Raw genomic sequence first — 18,238 nt, forward strand, 5'->3', positions numbered from 1 at the left:
GGCTTGTCTTTTGATGGCTGCATCATGAGTAATACATTAGATAGGTTTTATGAACATCAACTCTCTGAGGTGTCATTAATGTTGCTTTTTGAATGAGATTGAGCCCAAGGTCCTGATTGCTTAATGATTCAGTTGCGTATTACTGGAAGACTACATGATGTGATGGGTTACAGTGTCATCAGGAAATTATTCATATACAGTCTTGCTCCAGAGTGCTGGTCTAGATGCTTGTAAAAATTAGCAGAAGTGTAATGGACAGTTGTGTTCACTCTTTCTCCTGTCAAGGCTATCAAACATGTCTGGAATAGACTGCATTTCTGCATGTTTTTCTTTTTTAATATTGACATAAACATGAAGTAATCACTTCTAAATCTCTCTTAAAAACAATTTAATCATGAGTGGAAGCAGAGGATTTTGCTTTGCAGTTGCAAGTGTTAAATGTCCTAGGCTGATGCATGACTGGAAAGCAGCAAGTCACTCTGATGCTGAACTCATGTCACTTAAAAAAAAAAAAAATCACTTCAACTCAGTCTCTGCCCCTGTGATAAGGTTAAAAATAAACTCACTGCTTGATCAAGTATTTTGAGGTCTGTCTTACACTTAATGTAGAGCCTCCTGGAGAGCAGTCTGAAGGGGGAATTATATAGTCATGGATGAAGCAGACAAAAGCAAACCAGTTCTTCTGTTTGTTTTCCTTCTTCTGCAGGACATATTGTGCATCCCACATGAACTACGAAAATCCTCCACCTTACCCTGGCCCGGGCCCGACTGCCCCTTACCCACCCTATGCACAGCAGCCGGGTGGTCCTCCTGGCCCGTACCCAGGCTATCCTCCTGGACCTACTGGGCCGTACCAGCCAGGCCAGCCAGGTTATCAAGGATATCCACAGTATGGATGGCAAAATGCACCTCCGCCTCCAGGACCAGTGTATGCAGATGGGCCTAAAAACACAGGTATGCCTAGCAGACATGGTACAATGTAATTGTGACCCTTTCTAGCTTGCAAATGTGTGAGTACATGTTGACCTTGAAGTAGTATAGTTATCAGTGTCTGACACTAGTGGGGCTGGGGGTGGGGTGGGGGTGGGGTGGAGACTTGTTTGAAGTAGCAATTCTGTTTATAGCCTGTTTTCCTGCTTTATTTTGCTGTTATGTCTCTATCAGTTCTCTGGCTGTTGGAAGATGCTGCTGAACATCCATAATGCTGATCCCTCAAGGCAATCCTTATGCTGAGGTTGTTATATGTGCTTTTTGCTGGCTTCAGATTTGCCACAACTGTCATTCTGTCTGTCTTTTGATTGATACATTTCAACCAAAGGCTGCATAGTTAAAGCTTGTAATATTCAAATGTACAGTTCTGACCGAATCAATGTGCATCAGTTTTCTTGAGCCTATCAATATCTGTCCAATTTATCTAATAGTGCCATTGGAATCATTCCTGGGCTTTTGTTTTTTTTTCTCAGCAGCTATTACTGTTCTGTGGAAAAACACAGATTTCTGGGGAAGGGAAGGAGGATGGTACAACTTATCTTGTCAGCTAGCTGGTCCACCTGTGTGCCATGTCCCCTCAATATGGTCTGTTGGTGTACTCTGGCACTCGTAGCTCTCATGGGGCTCACTGCAGTGCTTGGTGCAGGCTTGGATTGTCAGAGGAGGACCAAGAATATGATTAAGGGACCATAGAGTCTGTATATGAGGAGAAGCTAAGAGAGGTGGGACTGTTTGGCCTCAAGAAGAGAAGGCTCAGGGAGAGCCTATCCATGTGTATAAATACCTGATGGGAGGGAATGAAGAAGAGGGAGCTGGACTCTTCTCCATAGTGTCCAGTGACAGGACCAGAGACAATGAACACAAACTGAAACACAGGAGGTTCCTTCTGAACACAAGAAGACACTTGTCTAACTGTGAGAGTGATTACACACTGGCACAGGTTTCCCAGAGGGGTTGTGGAGTCTCCGTCTGTGAAGATACTCAAAAACTGACTGGATGATGATTCTGGGCAGCCTGCTCTAGCTGACTCTGCTTGAGCAGGGGGGTTGGACCAGATGATTTCCAGAGGTCCCTTCCAACCTCAACAGCTCTGGGATTCTGACAAGGCTCCGTGTGGTCCCTGCCTTTTCTCTATTGGAAAGAGAAATATTTAGCTTGGAGTTATTATGGTAACTTCTGTCTTGCTGGTAGGGGCACTTGCATAGAGACCAAGCTTATTCTTGTCAGTGTTTCATGGGCTTTGGTTGTAAAATCTTTGCTCATACATTTTGGGGTGTACTCACCCCCTCACCATCAGGACAGGGACTCATGCTGTCATGCTATCTCCAGTGCCTTCTTTCAAGCTTCTTCAGTGATAAAGATACTCATCCAGGCTGGGAAGCCAGCAACCATCATCACCTCTCTTCCTCTGTTGTGGTGAATATCACAAACAGACCTGAGCTGTCGAGAAGAGTCTTAAGTACCTATAGCTGTTCTGGCTACCTTGGGGTAGCAGAGGATGTGGCCAGAGCTGTCAAAGGGGCTGTTCTGTGGGAGGAGGTGTGGGGAGCACTTCTGCAGAGGCACTGTGCTTTAGGTGTATGTGCTTGGTGTGTCTGGCATGGTTATGGACAGACTAACCTGGGGTGGAAAGAAATGAGACTTAACATGTACGACAAATCAAAACCCAAGTCGGTGCTTTACAGCTATGCAAGGCACTAGCACTTCAGGTACTACTACTGCAAAGACTGGCTGATAAAGTGGGGATCGAAGCTGGCATCACTTGGAAAGTTGTCAAGACTCAGACAATTTCTCTGAGGCCCTTGCCATTATGCAAAGCTGTCTTTGGCCCTTGCACATTAAAGTCATTCTCCATGTGCTGTTGTTGCCATGGCTTGGGGCGACGTGCACTTGAGCTTGGGGCGACGTGCACTTGCACTTGGGCCCTGCTTGGGACTGAGGTCTATGTTTGCTGCATTTTGAGATAATTGCCTGCTCTGCCCCCTACCACTTCGTGTTACTCTGACTCAGCAGAGCACTGTGACAAAGGTCTTTTCAAAGCCGTCATTTTTTGGGAAGCTGGAACTTGAGAAGTTCCCAGCAAGAGTTTTTCACTACAGTAAATCCAAAGGAGACTTGACATAGATGGGTGAACTGCAGAGAGGATGTTTTCAAGAACTTTTTCTCCTAGTATTATTGGCTACAAATGGTAGACTGCTGGACCAGTGTATATAAAAGCATCCCTGGATTTATATATGATGTAAGATGTCAGGAATTATTCTAGTGTGGGTCTAGCCAGAGGACCCGAATATAAGCAGTGAACAATTGGTGTGAGTGAGTAAGAACCTGGATAAGTGCAAGTCATGAGTTCAATTTCCTCTGTAAAAGAGTGAAAACCTTGAGGGTCTTCCTTTGAGAAGGAGGGGGCAGCAGCATGGTGATACTTCCCACCATTGCCACCACATGGACTCGGAGTGTAATCAGGGTTTTCCTGGGAAATGCACATAGTTTTTGGGTGGCTAACAGGTATTTCTCAGTATTGGTATATTCTCAGGGATGGGGAGGAATCCTAGTCTCCCATGTAGAACATCTTTGGTTAGTGCAAGTGTCACTTTGCTGCTATAGCCACGAAAAGGGATAAGCTAGCAGAGCTGAAGGGAGAGTGGGTCTGCTGCTTTGGACAGTATGGCTTTGAGCCAGATCTGCTGCTTGGAGACTTAAAGGATCTCATATTAGACTGGATCAGGGGACTGATTACACTGAACATCCCCTGCTCAGATTAGGTCTCTGCTCTGTTTGCAACCAGCACAAAGGAGTAGGCTGGGAAATTGGAAAGGACAAGTGGCTAAGTGTTTGAGTGCGTGTTTTACTGAGAGACCAGGCGTAGGCTGCAGGAGGAATGGTTTTGTTGTTAAACCTAAGCTAACACAACTGCAGTTCTGCAGAAGCAGCACCCTAACCCACAAACCAAAGATCTTCTGGTAAGTCCTGTTATTGAACTACCTTCCTGTAGCCGTGTCTAGTCTCTGAACCCACCTTGGGAGCCTCCGATTTGCACTGCTTTTGCTGAAGTGGATGTAATATGCAAAAACACGTGTGTAAAATGAAGTCAGTCACTAAAATATTAGTGCTATATATCTGTTGGTGTGGCTGAAGCTCTAATTTTAAAAAATGACATCTAAATTTAATCAAGTCATTACAGTCTGCCTAGCTGGCCTGGCATGATTTAATGTGGCTTGTCAGCTCTTGTGGTATTTCCAAGCAGTTATCTGGGAAAAGCTACTGTGTGGCTGCTTTGCTTTCAGAGCGGATGTTTTACTCTCCTAGGTGACTTTGCTTAATCTAGTGAATTAAGCTACTCCAAGTAATGCAGTTGTATTTCTGAACAAACGTGTGTCCTCACTGAAAACCAGGAAGTTTGCTATATTTTAAATGTTATGCTTTAAGTTATTTTACTGTGTAGGCAAACTGCAAAGCGGGCTTTTATGTTGGGAATTGTAGCCAGGGTGTTAATGTGTAGAAGTAATTATGCATCATAGTTTGGTCTTGAGTGGGTCACACAGATGGAAATAATTACTCTTGAGTTTTCAAAATATGATGCTAAAATAGCATTTCATAGTGATGATGTTTTTTAATCTAACAATTTGTGGCCTGTCTGGAGTAGCAATGGACATAGCCTGTCCAATTGGCCCTAGAAGAAGAAAAAACCTCATGTGGCTCACTGTCTGGATTAAAAAGAAAGCTGCATCTGAGATGTAACAGGGAAACAGGGTACTGGTTTTGTCACCCATGCTGCAGAAGGGTTCGTGAACCACTGAGTCTTGTTCCAAAGGCTGCTGTTGACGCACTCTTTAGGCTGAGTAGCACTGGCATGAGTTACGCTGCCTGTGCATGGTGTGCATGCTGCAGCCATGCTTCTCCCCAGCCACAGCACCTCCTCTGTGTCCTCAGGAGACAGAAGCTGTAAGCTCAGACTGGAGAGTTTGGTCCCTCTTGTTGGGGTCATGCTTGGCAAGGGTAAGTAACGCTTAGGCTGGAAAAAGAAAGTTACTACTGTTGAGTGAGTGATGAGTCTGCTAGAAATAGGTGAGAGAGGGAGTATGTTGTCATGTTTTCAATATGACATTGAATAGGGAGACATATCGCTGCTACTGAAAACTTGGTGGAATGAATCTCATTACTGGAATGCCGCTATTGATGGCTACAGGCTGTTCAGAAGGGACAGGCGAGGAAGGAGGGGCAGAGGGGCGCTCTACATCAAGAGATGGATAGAGTGTGAAGAGCTGTCTCTGAAGAATAGCCATGAGCAGGTTGAAAGTTTATGAGTAAGAATCATAGACTGAGCCAACAAAGGGAACTTTGTGGTTGGGGTCTCCTACAGGCCACCTGATCAAGGGGAGCCTATTGACGAAGCCTTCTTACTCCAGCTACAGGAGGCATCATGCTTGCAGGCTCTTGTCCTGCTGGGGGACTTCAACCATCCTGACATTTGCTTGAAAAGTAGCACAGTGAGCTGCAAGCAATCCAGGAGACTCCTGGAGCACATGGAGGATAACATCTTAAGCCAGGTAATAGACAGCCCTCCCAGAGGGATGCGATACTGGACCTGATGGTCACCAGTGCAAGTGAGCTAATCATCAAGATTGGAGGCAGCCTGGGCTTCAGTGATCATACAGTGGTGGAGTTCTGAGTCCTGAGGGATATGGGTCAGGCGAAGAGTAAAGTCAGGACCCTGAATTTTAGGAAAGCAAGCACTTCAAGGAGTTAGTCAATGGGACCCCCTGGGAAACAGCCCTCAGGGACAAGGGAGCAGAACAGGGCTGGCAGATTTTTAAGGATGCTTTCCATAGAGCACAAGAGCTCTCAAAGCCCGAGTGTAAGAAATCAGGATAGGAAGGCAAGAGATGGGTATGGCTGAGTTGAGACCTGCTTGTCAAACTAAAGGGCAAAAAGGAAATGCACAGGCAGTGGAAGCAGGTACAGGTATCCTGGGAAGAGTATAGGGATGCTGCCCAGTTGCGTGGGGACGGGGTCAGGTAGGTCAATGCACATCTGGAACTGAACTTGGTAAGGGACGCAAAGACTGATAAGAAGGGCTTCTACAGGTATATCAGCCAGAAAAGGAATCACAGAATGGCTTAGGTTGGAAAGGACCTTGAAGTTCATAGAGTTCCGCCCCCCCTGCCATAGACAGGGACACCTCCCAATAGACCAGGTTGCCCAAGGCCACGTCCAGCCTGGCCTTGAACACCTCCAGGGATGGGGCCTCAACAACCTCTCTGGGCAACCTGTTCCAGTGCCTCACCACCCTTAAAGTGAAAAGAATGTCAAAGAAAGCATACCCCCAAGATGAGCAAGACTAGCAAACTAGTAACAACAGATGAGGAGAAGGCTGAGGTACTAAACAACTTTTTTGCCCGTCTTCACTGCCAGTCTCTCTTCCCACACCTCTCAACTGGATGGACCGACAAGGCAGGGACTGGGGGAGCAATGTCCCCCACAATATAAGAGAAGATCACGTTTGTGACCACTTGAGGAACTTGAACATACAGAAGTCTGTGGGACCTGATGAGGTGCATCCCAGAGTCCTGAGGGAATTGGCTGCTGTAGTTGCCAAGCCATTCTCCATGACATTTGAACAGTCATGGCAGTCAAGTGAAGTCCCTGGTGACTGGAAAAAGGGAAACACTGCACCCATTTTCAAAAAGGGTAGAAAGGCGGACTGTAGGAACTACTGACCTGTCAGACTCTCCTCTGTGCCTGGGAAGATCATGGAACAGATCCCCCTAGAAGCTGTGCTGAGGCACATGGAGGACAGAGAGGTGATTTGAGACAGTCAGCACGGCTTCACCAAGGGCAAGTCCTGCCTGACCAACCTAGAGGCCTTCTATGATGGAGTGACTACATCAGTGGACAAGGGAAGAGCTACATCTGTCATCTGTCTGGATTTCTGTAAGGCCTTTGACATGGTCCCCCACAACATCTTTCTCTCTAAATTGGGGAGATATAGATTTGATGGCTGGACTGTTTGGTGGATGAGGAATTGGCTGGATGGTCACATCCAGAGGGTGGTGACAATGGCTCAATGTCCAGATGGAGATTGGTGACAAGTGGTATCCCTCAGGGGTCTGTATTGGGACCACTACTCTTCAATATCTTCATCAATGACATAGACTGTGCAATCGAGGGCACCCGCAATGAGTTTGCAGATGACACCAAGCTGAGTGGGGCAGTTGACACACCTGAGGGACGGGATGCCATCCAGAGGGACCTGGACAAGCTCGAGAAGTGGGCCTGTGTGAACCTCATGAGGTTCAACAAGGCCGAGTGCAGGGTCCTGCACCTGGGTCGGGGCAACCCCCTGTATCAATACAGGCTGGGGAATGAAAGGATGGAGAGCAGCCCTGCCGAGAAGGACTTGGGTGTACTGGTGGATGAAAAGCTGAATATGCCCCAGCAATGTGCACTCACAGCCCACAAAGTTGATGGCGTCCTTGGCTGCATCCCCAGCAGCGTGGCCAGCAGGGTGAGGGAGAAGATTCTGCCCCTCTGCTCTGCTCTTATGAGACCCCCCTGCAGTGCTGCCTCCAGCTCTGGGGCCCCCAGTGTAAGAAGGACACAGACGTGTTGGAGCGGTCCAGAGGAAGGATACAAAAATGATCCAAGGGCTGGAGCACCTCTGCTGTGAGGACAGTCAGAGAGTTGGGGTTGTTCAGCCTGGAGAAAAGAAGGCTCTGGGGATACCTTTCAGTACTTCAAGGGGGCCTATGGGAACGATGGGGACAAACTTTTTAGCAGGGCCTGTAGCAATACGACAAGGGGTAATGGTTTTAAACTTAAACTAGAAGAGGGTGGATTTAGACTAGATATTAGGAAGAAATGTTTTACAGTGAGGGTGGTGAGACACTGGCCCAGGTTGCCCAGAGAGGTGGTTGGATGCCCCATCCCCAGAAACATTCTGGGTCAGGTTGGACGGGGCTCTGAGCAACCTGATCTAGGTGAAGATGCCCCTGCTCACTGCAGGGGGCTTGGACTTGATGGCCTTTAAAGGTCCCTTCCAACCCAACCTATTCTAGGATTCTGTGATACCTAAAGGCTTGTTAGAGGAAGGCGCAGTCCAGAACACTGCTGAACAAGGAGAACAATATATTCTCCTCTAAATTATCTGTGTAGGATTAGCTAGCCATGACGATGGTCTGAGTTGAAGAAATCAGCTTGCAGTTTACGCATTAAGACTTAGTGGGATTGGCCATATGACTCCCACATATTACGGCACTGTAGAAGAGGGAGACTGCAGCTGACAATGGCAGCTGGTAGTCCTTTGTCCCTTGTCCCAAAGTGGATGGAGTCCAGCACATGCAAGCTTGTACTCCCTCAGAGTCACCCTAGCTACCTCGGCAGTGTTGGGCATGAAAGGCCTTCAAGCGTATGCTTCTCCTCCAGGTGGAGGAGTAGTTAGCTAGAGAGGCTAGGACACTTGCTGAGGTGGCACAGAAGACCTCATGGCCATGAGTTTGTCTTTTTTGGTTTTTTTGATAGCTGACTTTTGGGCTTGCACAGGCTACTGAAAGCAAAGTCTCCAAAGAAACAACCATTCTTCTATACTGCAAAGGCTAATAGCTGACTTGCCTGTTGTTCATTAGAAGTAAACAACTTGACCTTTACGTTTAGAGCTGATAATTTATATCCTGGGCCTGAGGGATGTTATCCTTAAGAGTATCTGATTCCTCTTCCTAACTCTGTGAAGTGACTTGTGCTGATTTCTGTCTGCTGTAAAAACTGAGGGCTGTCATCTTGTCTGTCCACATGAAGTCTGTCCAGGCGTGAGTGCCTGGAACACTGTTGATTTGCCATTCGGTGGCAGATGATGCTTTGAGTAGCTAGAGGGAAGCCGCCTGCAGCAGAACAAAGCTGGGAATTGCGCAGCAGTAAGAGCGCGGTGCCTGTGTGGAGCACAGCATAAGGAGCCAGGCCTTCTTGATGAGCTGGGACTTGCTTAGGAGGAACAAAATATCTCATTTCCCCACCAGTATTTTCATTACAGAACAATTTTTGGCATCAACTGACATCAGAAAACCACAGTATCTGCTGACTGGTCAGTAGGTACTTTCTTGTCTGTGAAAATTAGAGGTGAAATATAATGCTGGTGATAATAGTATGCTTTAAAAAGAAGTGGAATGAGCCAAAGTACAAAGTGATGTACTAATTTTGAAAGCACTAGCTGATGTTAGCAATTTGCCTAGCTTAATTTCTCCCCACCCCCCCACCCCACTGATAGATAACAACGTAATGGATGAGGCTATTCCACGCTGTGCCAAAGGGAACCAGGCTCTGTCAGCAGCCTTCCTTCCAACTGAAGGCAAACAAAGCTCCGTATTGCATTTGACCTATTGTACGCACAGGGTGGAAATCTTATTTCTGGAAGTTGATTACTCGTAGCAAAGCTGGCTGTGATAAGAGTAATAGTCACGGTGATGCTGCCTGCCTCCTAATGTTTGGCCATCTGCAAGAACAAACAGGTGACCTAGATACAGTCACTCCCTTCTGCTAGAGGGCTGGATTTTTCCTCTTTGCAGGTCTCAGTGTGGAAAGGAGGGGATGCTAATCTCTCTGGTTAGGCTTTCTGGTGCCTTTCAGTGATTACCCTGCTTCTGAAACCGTGTTGTGTTGAGCTGAGCCTTCCCCAGTAAGAGTTTATTTGGAGGGCAGCATGTAGCAATTCCAGTAGGCTTTCTCTCTGACCCTTTCCAAGCGGTCTCTTGGAGCATTTAGTTTAACTGTTACTGTACCTTCAGGACCTGCAACTCCAGACAGCTGGAGTCCTGCCAAAAAAAAATTGGCATTTGGCAGTTGTCCTCTTATGCTTCTCATCCTGTAGCGTGCATTAAAACCTGGTGTTCTCTCTCCCCTAAGATTGCTGTATCATACCTCCCTTTGTCCTGGGCTCATGTCAGCTGACTATGCAAACACTGGGGGCTGTTTACTCGCAAACAGTGCTGTCCTAGGGCTGATGTCTGACCTCACCTTCACTGCTTTTCACCCCCAAGGAGGGGATAAGCTGAGAAGAGCCTGGTGCAAAGAGAATAATTTCCAAATTCAGGTCCCGTATCTGAAAACATGCTTCAGACAAACTGGCTAAACGAGACTAAGGCTGGTGCTATAGTGGACCGAATTAAATGATGATGCTGTTCTGGACAGTCCTTGTCAGCTGGGCATGTAGCCTGAGTGAGAAGCAAATTGTGTAAAGCCTGTTTCCAGCACTGCAAGTGCTGCACAGACTGCAGTACTCAAACCCTGGGCAGACTGCTCAAGGAGGCTCCTCCTGCCCTGAGTAACTGCTCATGGTGGCATGTTTCCTTTGCTTTAAAATTGGACTTTGTCCCTCCTGTCTGTCTCCCAGAACACACATGTGAGACCCTTGTAAGACTGAGTTTGTGCTGAGTAAATTCCTCCAAGCCAGGTCTTGTTTAAATCTAGGACTGATGCTGATTTTCAATGAGAACACTGACTCAAGCTGAGGAATGTTCTTTGCCCTGCACTTGACGTGGTGGAAAATACCTCCTTGCTTTAACAGCAAATTAAGATTTCATGGATTAAAAAAAATGTTAGAGGAAGTTCTCAAATTCTATAGGTTTGGGAGATGTCTCTGCATCTGTTGCAGTCTAGAAGAAAACAGAAAGGTCTGAAGTCCTGAATTACTGTACATTTGAGCTGGGGGGAAGCTGGTTTATTGTATGACATGTCTCTTGTATACTTTCTAACCTGTGTGATGGCGTTTATAGTGCTTTGGAGGGCTGGCTGATGCCTGCTGACATCCTGCATAGGCTTGAGTACTTAGTACATAAGGTATGTTTTTTTCCTATGAGTGCCTGTAGCCCTGCTTCTTAGAGATGTTGAATCCTTCCAGGGCACAGCCATACTCCATAAATGCTGGTTAGTACCACTTCCATTATCTCAAAGATCTCTGAATCCCATCCCTGTGTGCTCAGGTGAGGAAACTTGCCTCTTTCCCAGCACCGAGCTCAGCTGCAAGAAAATTTTCTGCACAGTTTATGATCAGACATAACCCAGTGTGTGAGAGGGGAACAACTTTACCGTTGTGTGAAATGAGGCCAGTACAGGGTTGGGTCTGGGAAGTGCTCACTTGGCATGGTAGTTTCCCCTGAAATGTGTTGCTTGTTCAGCTCCCTGAAAGCTGAAACATCTCTCTAGGGTGACTGTAAGAGCTTCTCAGACTAGCGGCAACTGAAAGGCAAGAATTTTACTAGCCTGCTGGATACACTCACACAACCAGGGAAAAGGGCAGGTCTGATACCAGTGTGGGTAGTTGTAGATCAGTCGCTTCTGCTGGAGTCCAAGCTGAAATCTGGGCCGGGTGAGCAGCAGCTGTCTGGTGGCAGAGGGGAATCTGCAGGTGAAACTACCCGTCCTGACTGGCAGTTTGCCTCCTTGATACTTGATTTTTGCTCCAGTGGCTCTAGCAGTAGGGCTGTTTGTGTTTGGACTTGGGGATTGTGAAACTGGCTCTGAGCATTTTGCAACTTTGGAAGATTTTTGCTTGGAGGTAGGCCATTGTATTTCCATCTGGATCTGACTGGTATCTGTTTCAGGAGTGTGCCAAGGTATTTCCTGAAATCTGAATAGGGTGTCAGTAGGCCTCTGTACATACAGTGAAAGCCTCTGGGCAGGAAGGAGTTGGGGGGGGCAGGGAATGTGATGTGACAGGCATAAGGCTGTTAGGCATGAACAAATATCCCCAGAGAGGAGAAAAAATAATTCAATGCCATTCTTGCCAGGGGGTTAAATCTTGTCTATACCCAGACTCTTCCCTGGAGGTCTTGTGGGCAAGGGAAGCCTGGGCAGAGGGGAGCCTTGTTGGCACCTAGTATGAAAGTTTTAGTTGAGGTCCTAGCATCCCTGTTCTCCAGTCATGCAGTCTCTTCTGCTCTCACTGGCTGCATGGGATTTACTCCTGGACAGGTGGCTGTCTGGGAGATCAGGGCTGGGTGTTCCGTCCTCCTTCAGTGCTGGATCTGCAGACCTAGAGTGCGCACCCCGAAGAGTGGCTCAGAAACACTTGATTTCTAGTCACTCTCACCTCTGCATCCCTTGGTTGCCACTAACACCGTTGTGCTGTCTTTCCCTTCTCTGGCCTCCATCCTGAGTGGAAAGGCTTTCAAAGGACTTGGGCAAGAATGTTTTGAAGGTAGAACCAGATGCACAGACTGACTTGACTTAGCAATCTGCTGCAGGCAGTACTTAACCCTGTAAGAAATTATTACTACAATGGTGTTGTGCAGTTTTAAACAAGACTTCTTGCTTGCTGGCTGGATAAGCAAAACCAAAGCTCTTGGTGCAGAAGCAACTTGTGATAAAAACCACTTTATTCATGTGTGGGAAAAGGCTTATTGATCCTTCCTCTGCTGCGTGCTTCCTCCCAGCTGAGAAGACTGGTATTGATACTTCTGGTCTGAAGAGTTGTTACTATGGTAAACAGCCGTTCTGATACTACGGGAAGAGTTTTTGGTCTGCAGTAGCAGTGGTTGGTAAACTGCTTGTTGCTGCTTCCTCTTGTGTGCTCCAGGCCTTGCCTAATAGCAGTGTAAGCAACTTGTTTGCATGCAGAGTGGGTCTGCGTGCTGGCACACAGCTGGAGCTAAAGAAGAAGTAAACTTCAGGACTCTTGTTTTTCTCATGCTCTTAGTCCTCTCGCCTCAGGTAGAGGTTTTGATTTAGAAGTGGTTTTGTCAGGGTAGGTTAATGGTTGGACTTGATGATCTTAAAGGTCCCTTCCAACCTCCGCAATTCTATGATTCTAAGAGGGAAGAGTCCTGGCAGCTGGCTGGTGCTAGGCTGGGCCGACCCGGGGGCATTCACACCTCGCTTCTCCCTGGCCAACTGACTTCTTGGCTGAGCCTGACCCTTGCCGTGCCTGAAGTGAGCTTTTGCTTGCTGTCTGTCTGCCTGGGTGTCATACCTGAAATACCTAGACAAGGGCCAGAGCCCCTGGTGACATGCAGCAAGACTTCTGGGAGGGCTTGCAGAGCTTGAGAGCTCTTGGAGACCGTCGCTGCCTGCTTTCTGGGGGGGCTCCCCATGTAGGTAAGTCAGTACCTTATCAGTGATGTCTGTACCTGGCCTTGGGACAGGATGGGCTGGTTCTATCATCACAGCCAGTATCCTTGTACTGCAATCCTTGTAGACCCACTGTGATAAGGAGCACTACAGTCTAAGGTCACAATTTTAGTTTATACCAAACCAGGTGAAAAGTACCGCTCATGCCTTTCCCTCATGGAGGTAATGATTAACATATCAATTAGGTATGAGAAGAAACAAAATGTGTATGCTTAAGATAAAGAAGGCTGTACAAGAAACGAGAAGGTATTGTAGTATTTGTTTTAAAAACAAAGTGGGAGTTACTTGCACTGGATTGTGCAGGCTGGTACTGTGTGATTACAGGGAGTGCTACCATTTTTGGGGTAAGTGTGATTCATTGTGATCTGTGCTCTTTAAGGTTGATTAGAAGATGGGAGGGTCTGCTCTGCTTACACCCTCTCCCATCCTGTTATAGAAAAAGCAATGGAAGCATTAAAACTTGAGCCTAAAACCCAGTGCTGCCTAGCCCCACTGAGAGAAATCACCCTTGTTTCTCCTCTGTATCAGACCACCAGTCCCAAAGTGCTAATGGGCATCTGCTCACAGTGGCAAGGACCCTGGCATGCCATAGGAGATCTTTGGAGTGCCTGACCTTGGACAAAAGAGAGGCACAAAGCAGATAATGAAGTCCCTAGACAGGCTTGCTTTAGCTTGGAGGCATTCGGGTTTCTGACAAGAAGCGTACAAACCCAGCAGCTCCCTTAATTGACATATTTTGGGTTGGGGTTTTGTTGGCAAAGCTATTCCAGTAGAAAAGCTCATCTCTGTTAATGGAAAACTGCTGGTTGAAGTGAGTTGGGAAGATGTTGGGTGGCTTGCATCAGTAATGTGCTGTGCAAGACTTCCTAAGTAAGTGGTTTTTAAGAGGCTCGAGTAAGGTGCTTAGGGTTTTGTTACACTGTCTCTTACTGTGCTGTTTACAAGGGATCCTCTGCATTTAAAATAGCCTTAATCATAGGCTGGGAAGAGTGAATAAAGGTGCTACCACACGCTCTTGATTTCCTCGGGTACTTCTGTCACTGTGTTTGTGTTAGTGCTTTGAGGCTGATGTTCAGTTGCACAGTGTCCAAAATGAGAGGGTTGATACAGGATGTCTCCACCTTAATAAGAGGCTTGGCTGGGAATAGTTTATCTAGCCTTCCTTTGAACTGTTTTTTACCCTATGCACTTCGGTAGTTCTGTTCTGCTCTTTTCCTCTCCTGTATGAACCCCCCACCCAACTGGCTGATGAGAAAGGCTTTTTAGCATTAATGCTGTAAGGCTGTGCTTAAAGTTTCTCTGGCAATTTGTCTGGTGACAGCGGCAGAGCTACACTTTCTGAAGCATTGATTGAAGTGATCATTAAACTCAAACTGTAAGGGAAAGGTGGTCATTTTTATTTAGTAGAGTATTGCCCAGATGCTCACAAAGTCTGAAAACTTTCAGTGGTGACTGTGTTTCCTCTCAGCCTGCAGCAGTGGTTGACACCAGCTTCCGTGAGCTGGCAGTGGCAGAGAGCTATCCACTGGAGACTCTTGCTCTCTCTGGGAGAGGAACTCTGCAGTGGAAGGCAGTGACTTCTCAAATGTTTATTTCAAATGGTTGTCTTTGGGGCTTTCCTTGAATGTGGAAGGTGAATGGGTTTGGTAAAGTACTGTAATCCCCTGCATGGGGAAGAGCACAGCTTTTTCTCAGTGTTTCTGCAGGAAGGTAGTTGTGTCATGATGTGCTGCTGGTTTAAATGACTTCCAGCTTTTAGCAGAAGAGTGAAAGAATGTGGTCTCCTTCCAGTGCTGTTTCACTCTTTCTAAGAGAAAGGCACCCCCTCGCCACCCCCACCCCCATGGTGAGTCCCAGAAAGGTCTTGATATGGCTGCCGTCCCTTGTCCTGCCCCAAACTATTTGTGGGCAGTTGTGCCTTTGTGTCAGCCAGTTCAGTGCAGACCTGTCCAGCAGAAGATGCCAGCAGCAGTGCTGCGCAGGCAGCTGAAGGTGCTGGCTGGCAGGGGAGGAGTGATGCCCGCTGCCGCTGTGACCCACTTGTGCTGAGAGGCAGCATCCGATGGGAGTCAGCTGAGCAGCCACACAGTGGAAGTGGTGCTCTCCCACTGCACGGGCCCAAATTTGGAATAGCTGTTTTGTTTAATATTTCAGCAAGTGTTTCATAACAGCACTTTATATGTGCTTTGAACATGCTTTGTCAGTATGTCCTCAACGCTTGGCTGTAGTTTAAAACTTTTAATGGATTCATTATAAATACTTCAGGCAAACTCTTCTTGTATGCCTGCAGTCATGGACAACTTGCTATAAATTGCACAGGACAGCATCCATTTCCACTCTGCTTTGGGTTGGGGAAGGTTATACAGACCCATCCTACAGGAGAGTGCGCAGTTAGACTCGATTTCACTGACTTCTTTGCAAGTTGTCAACTAACGAGCAAAATCCTTTACTGTTTTGTGTGCCATGATGGAGGACTTGTCAACGTTAGCAGATCATTTGATAGCTTGTGTCTTCTGCATGCTCCAGCATTGAGGCCAATAGAATCATAGAATTGTCTAGGTTGGAAGGGACCTTTAAGATCATCGAGTCCAACCATCACCCTAAAGCTGCCAAAACCACCACTAAACGGTGTCCCTCAGCACCACGTCTACCCATCTTTTAAATACCTCCAGGGATGGTGATTGCTCCTTGATAGCTTAGTGCTGAGCTACCAGAAAGTAACCTTGCTTTAACTCTAGAAGTAAAAAGCAGAGGTGCTAGAGCTCTTCCCTGGGTGGTGCCTTTGCTGCGACTGCCTTCAACCAGGGTGAAGATGGGCTTGAGTGGTGTGGCCAAAACCTAGTAACTGCCCTCCAGCCCATGGTTTACATTGCCATAACATGGCCTCCAGTCAGCAGATGCCTGCCGGAGGCTGGCCAGAGCCTAGCTGTCTGATGGTGAAGCAATCCTTTATTGCTCAGAGGAGAGGGTGTTGTCACCCTGAGTGTTCAATCCATCTTAGCTGCTCCAGCAAGGGAGCTGAGGGTACGTGAGGTGTCCCAGAAGCAGTATAACCTTACACTGTCCACCAGATTTGGGAGTGTCACTTGCTGCAGAGCTTTTTCTGGGGCAGGGAAGGGTGTCAGGTTCCCCTGGGTTTCACACAGTCTGAAGCTGCAAGGACTTTGCTCTGGAGCAAGTTCTGTTGTATCTGTTCTTGCTGGTGTTTTACAGAGGTCAGAGTCGCCCTGCTGCCTCCAAACCACCAGGAACCAGTGCTCCCCTGAACATCCTCCCAGCCCCCTCCTGCTGTGTCTCAAGGCACTGTGGCATGGTGTTGGGTATGGCAATACTGTGGCAGCAGCAATTCAGCTCTCCATGGCTCTGAAGCCAGACAGCTTGAATGGCACCTGGCAGCCAATTAGAAACCAGAGCTGCCTCAGGGCTCCAGCACAGGGAGCTGGTTTGGAAGAGCATGAGCATTTGGCAGGAGAGCATGGCTGGTACCCAACTCTGGTGAGGAGCTCTTGGCCATCTCTGCCTGTTGTGTGTGCACTCTGCACTGCTGAACAACTGCATGTCATCATCTTAAACAGGGGACTGTTGGAGCACTTGCTATGTGTTTTGCCTTTGCTCATTGTAACAGGACCTTCTCAGAGGAAACAAAGGCACCAAAGAGTTAGCTGCTTGTTCAGAGCTCCTGGATCCACCAGGGAGAAAATGCCCGAAGGTTTTTCCGAGCCTGAAACACAGCAGTGCCTCCTCCAGTTCTTGCAAACTGAACTGGTTCTGCGCAGCTCTGCCCTGCCGCTCTCCTTCCTGCGCATCTCAGTCATATGAATGAGTTTGTACAAAGGTGTCGTGTGGCACCGGGACTTGCTTCTTGTCGCTGCTGGGTGTGTCAAGCTGGACAGAAAGGCAGCTCTGTCTGCTGCAGGGGAGAATGCTGATCAGCTGAGAAGGGTAAACGGATCAAACGTCAGGGTGTACAGCTACTCTCAGCAGTGCTGACAAAGAAAAGGGAAACAGTGTGGGCAGCTCTGCCAAGCCAGCTTCTCTCCTGGAGAGCAGGGCACAGCTCCTTTCTTTCCTGCTGCTGAGCAGTTGATGATCACTATAGCCCACTGCTCTGGGCACCTGATGACAGCTTGCGCTGCACGGAGGTGTACGGCAGCCAGTGGACTTGGGTCACTTCACCAGGGAGAACAGGGAGTGAATAGAAAGCTGCTGATATAATGCTGTATAAGGTCAAATGCTCTTAAGCCTTCATGCTTTTGAATGTGAAGCCTTTGCAAGTCTCCCACATATGGTTTTGAGCGCAAGTTTGGGGCTGCGGGCAGGTAGGAGGGAAGGGCCTGACCAAAGTCCTGCCTGCCTTGGGACAGAATCCCTATTTGGGTGGCATGGGTCTGTGGTCCATTCTGTCAAAAGGATGAAATGGGCTCTCTTGGATTGCAGGATGAGGCCAGGGTGCTGGGCTCACAAGGCACTGACCTTGTTTTGCCCTCCTTGCTGGTGTGCCAGGGCTTCTGGCCCTGGCCACAGGCTGTGGGGATGAGGTTGTGCAGCCTACCCCCCCCGCCCCCCAGCTGCAGCACATCCCAATGGCCTGCAGGGCCCTGGTCTGTGCACAGGAGCCAGGTTTCCATGAGGCCTTGGTCTGCTCCTGCCTGGAGGTGCCCGCTTTGGCTCTGCGGGGGCAGGCAGGGCCAGCAGCTCCTGGGGGAGGCGAGCATGTGGCCCCTCTCCCGCTCCAGCACAGCCTGGCACAGCACTGCAGCACGCTGCCACCCCCTTCTGGGGCTGCCTGGAGAAGAGATGTGTTTCCAGCCTGCCATTCCTGGAGCAAGGGCACCACGAGCTGTGGCTGAACGCTCGCAGGCAGCTGTGAAGCCCTGGAGGGATGGAGAATGATGCCTTGCAGTGGCTCCTCTGGAGCCAGGCTATGCCTGCATAGCAGGTGCCTCCTCCCTGTGGTGTTGGCACAGGGGCAGCTGCCTGAGACTGGGGTACAGACCATACCTGAGGGCAGATGGCTGGGGGGGTTACTAGGCTATTCCTCTCTCTGCCTTGCCCTGATGGTGGCAGGACTGCGGTATCATGTAAGCTGGAGCACATCATCCTCTGCCCGATGCTCTTGAGAGACCTGAAGCAG

The 18,238-nt window shown here is 48.2% G+C and overlaps 1 protein-coding gene across 1 annotated transcript in view; it reads left to right on the top strand.

Moving 5' to 3' along the window:
• Nucleotides 1–696: 696 nt before the first annotated feature.
• Nucleotides 697–18,238, top strand: part of CYSTM1 (cysteine-rich transmembrane module containing 1) — a 19,258-nt gene continuing 1,716 nt past the window's right edge. Inside the window, exon 1 of the mRNA XM_009890677.1 lies at nt 697–954. Coding sequence (XP_009888979.1) covers nt 726–954 — 229 coding nt within the window. The 5' untranslated portion in view covers nt 697–725. The remainder of the gene's footprint in view (nt 955–18,238) is intronic.

This window comes from Charadrius vociferus, unplaced genomic scaffold (assembly GCF_000708025.1).
Source record: "Charadrius vociferus isolate BGI_N301 unplaced genomic scaffold, ASM70802v2 scaffold828, whole genome shotgun sequence".
NCBI classification, from domain to species: Eukaryota; Metazoa; Chordata; class Aves; order Charadriiformes; family Charadriidae; genus Charadrius; species Charadrius vociferus.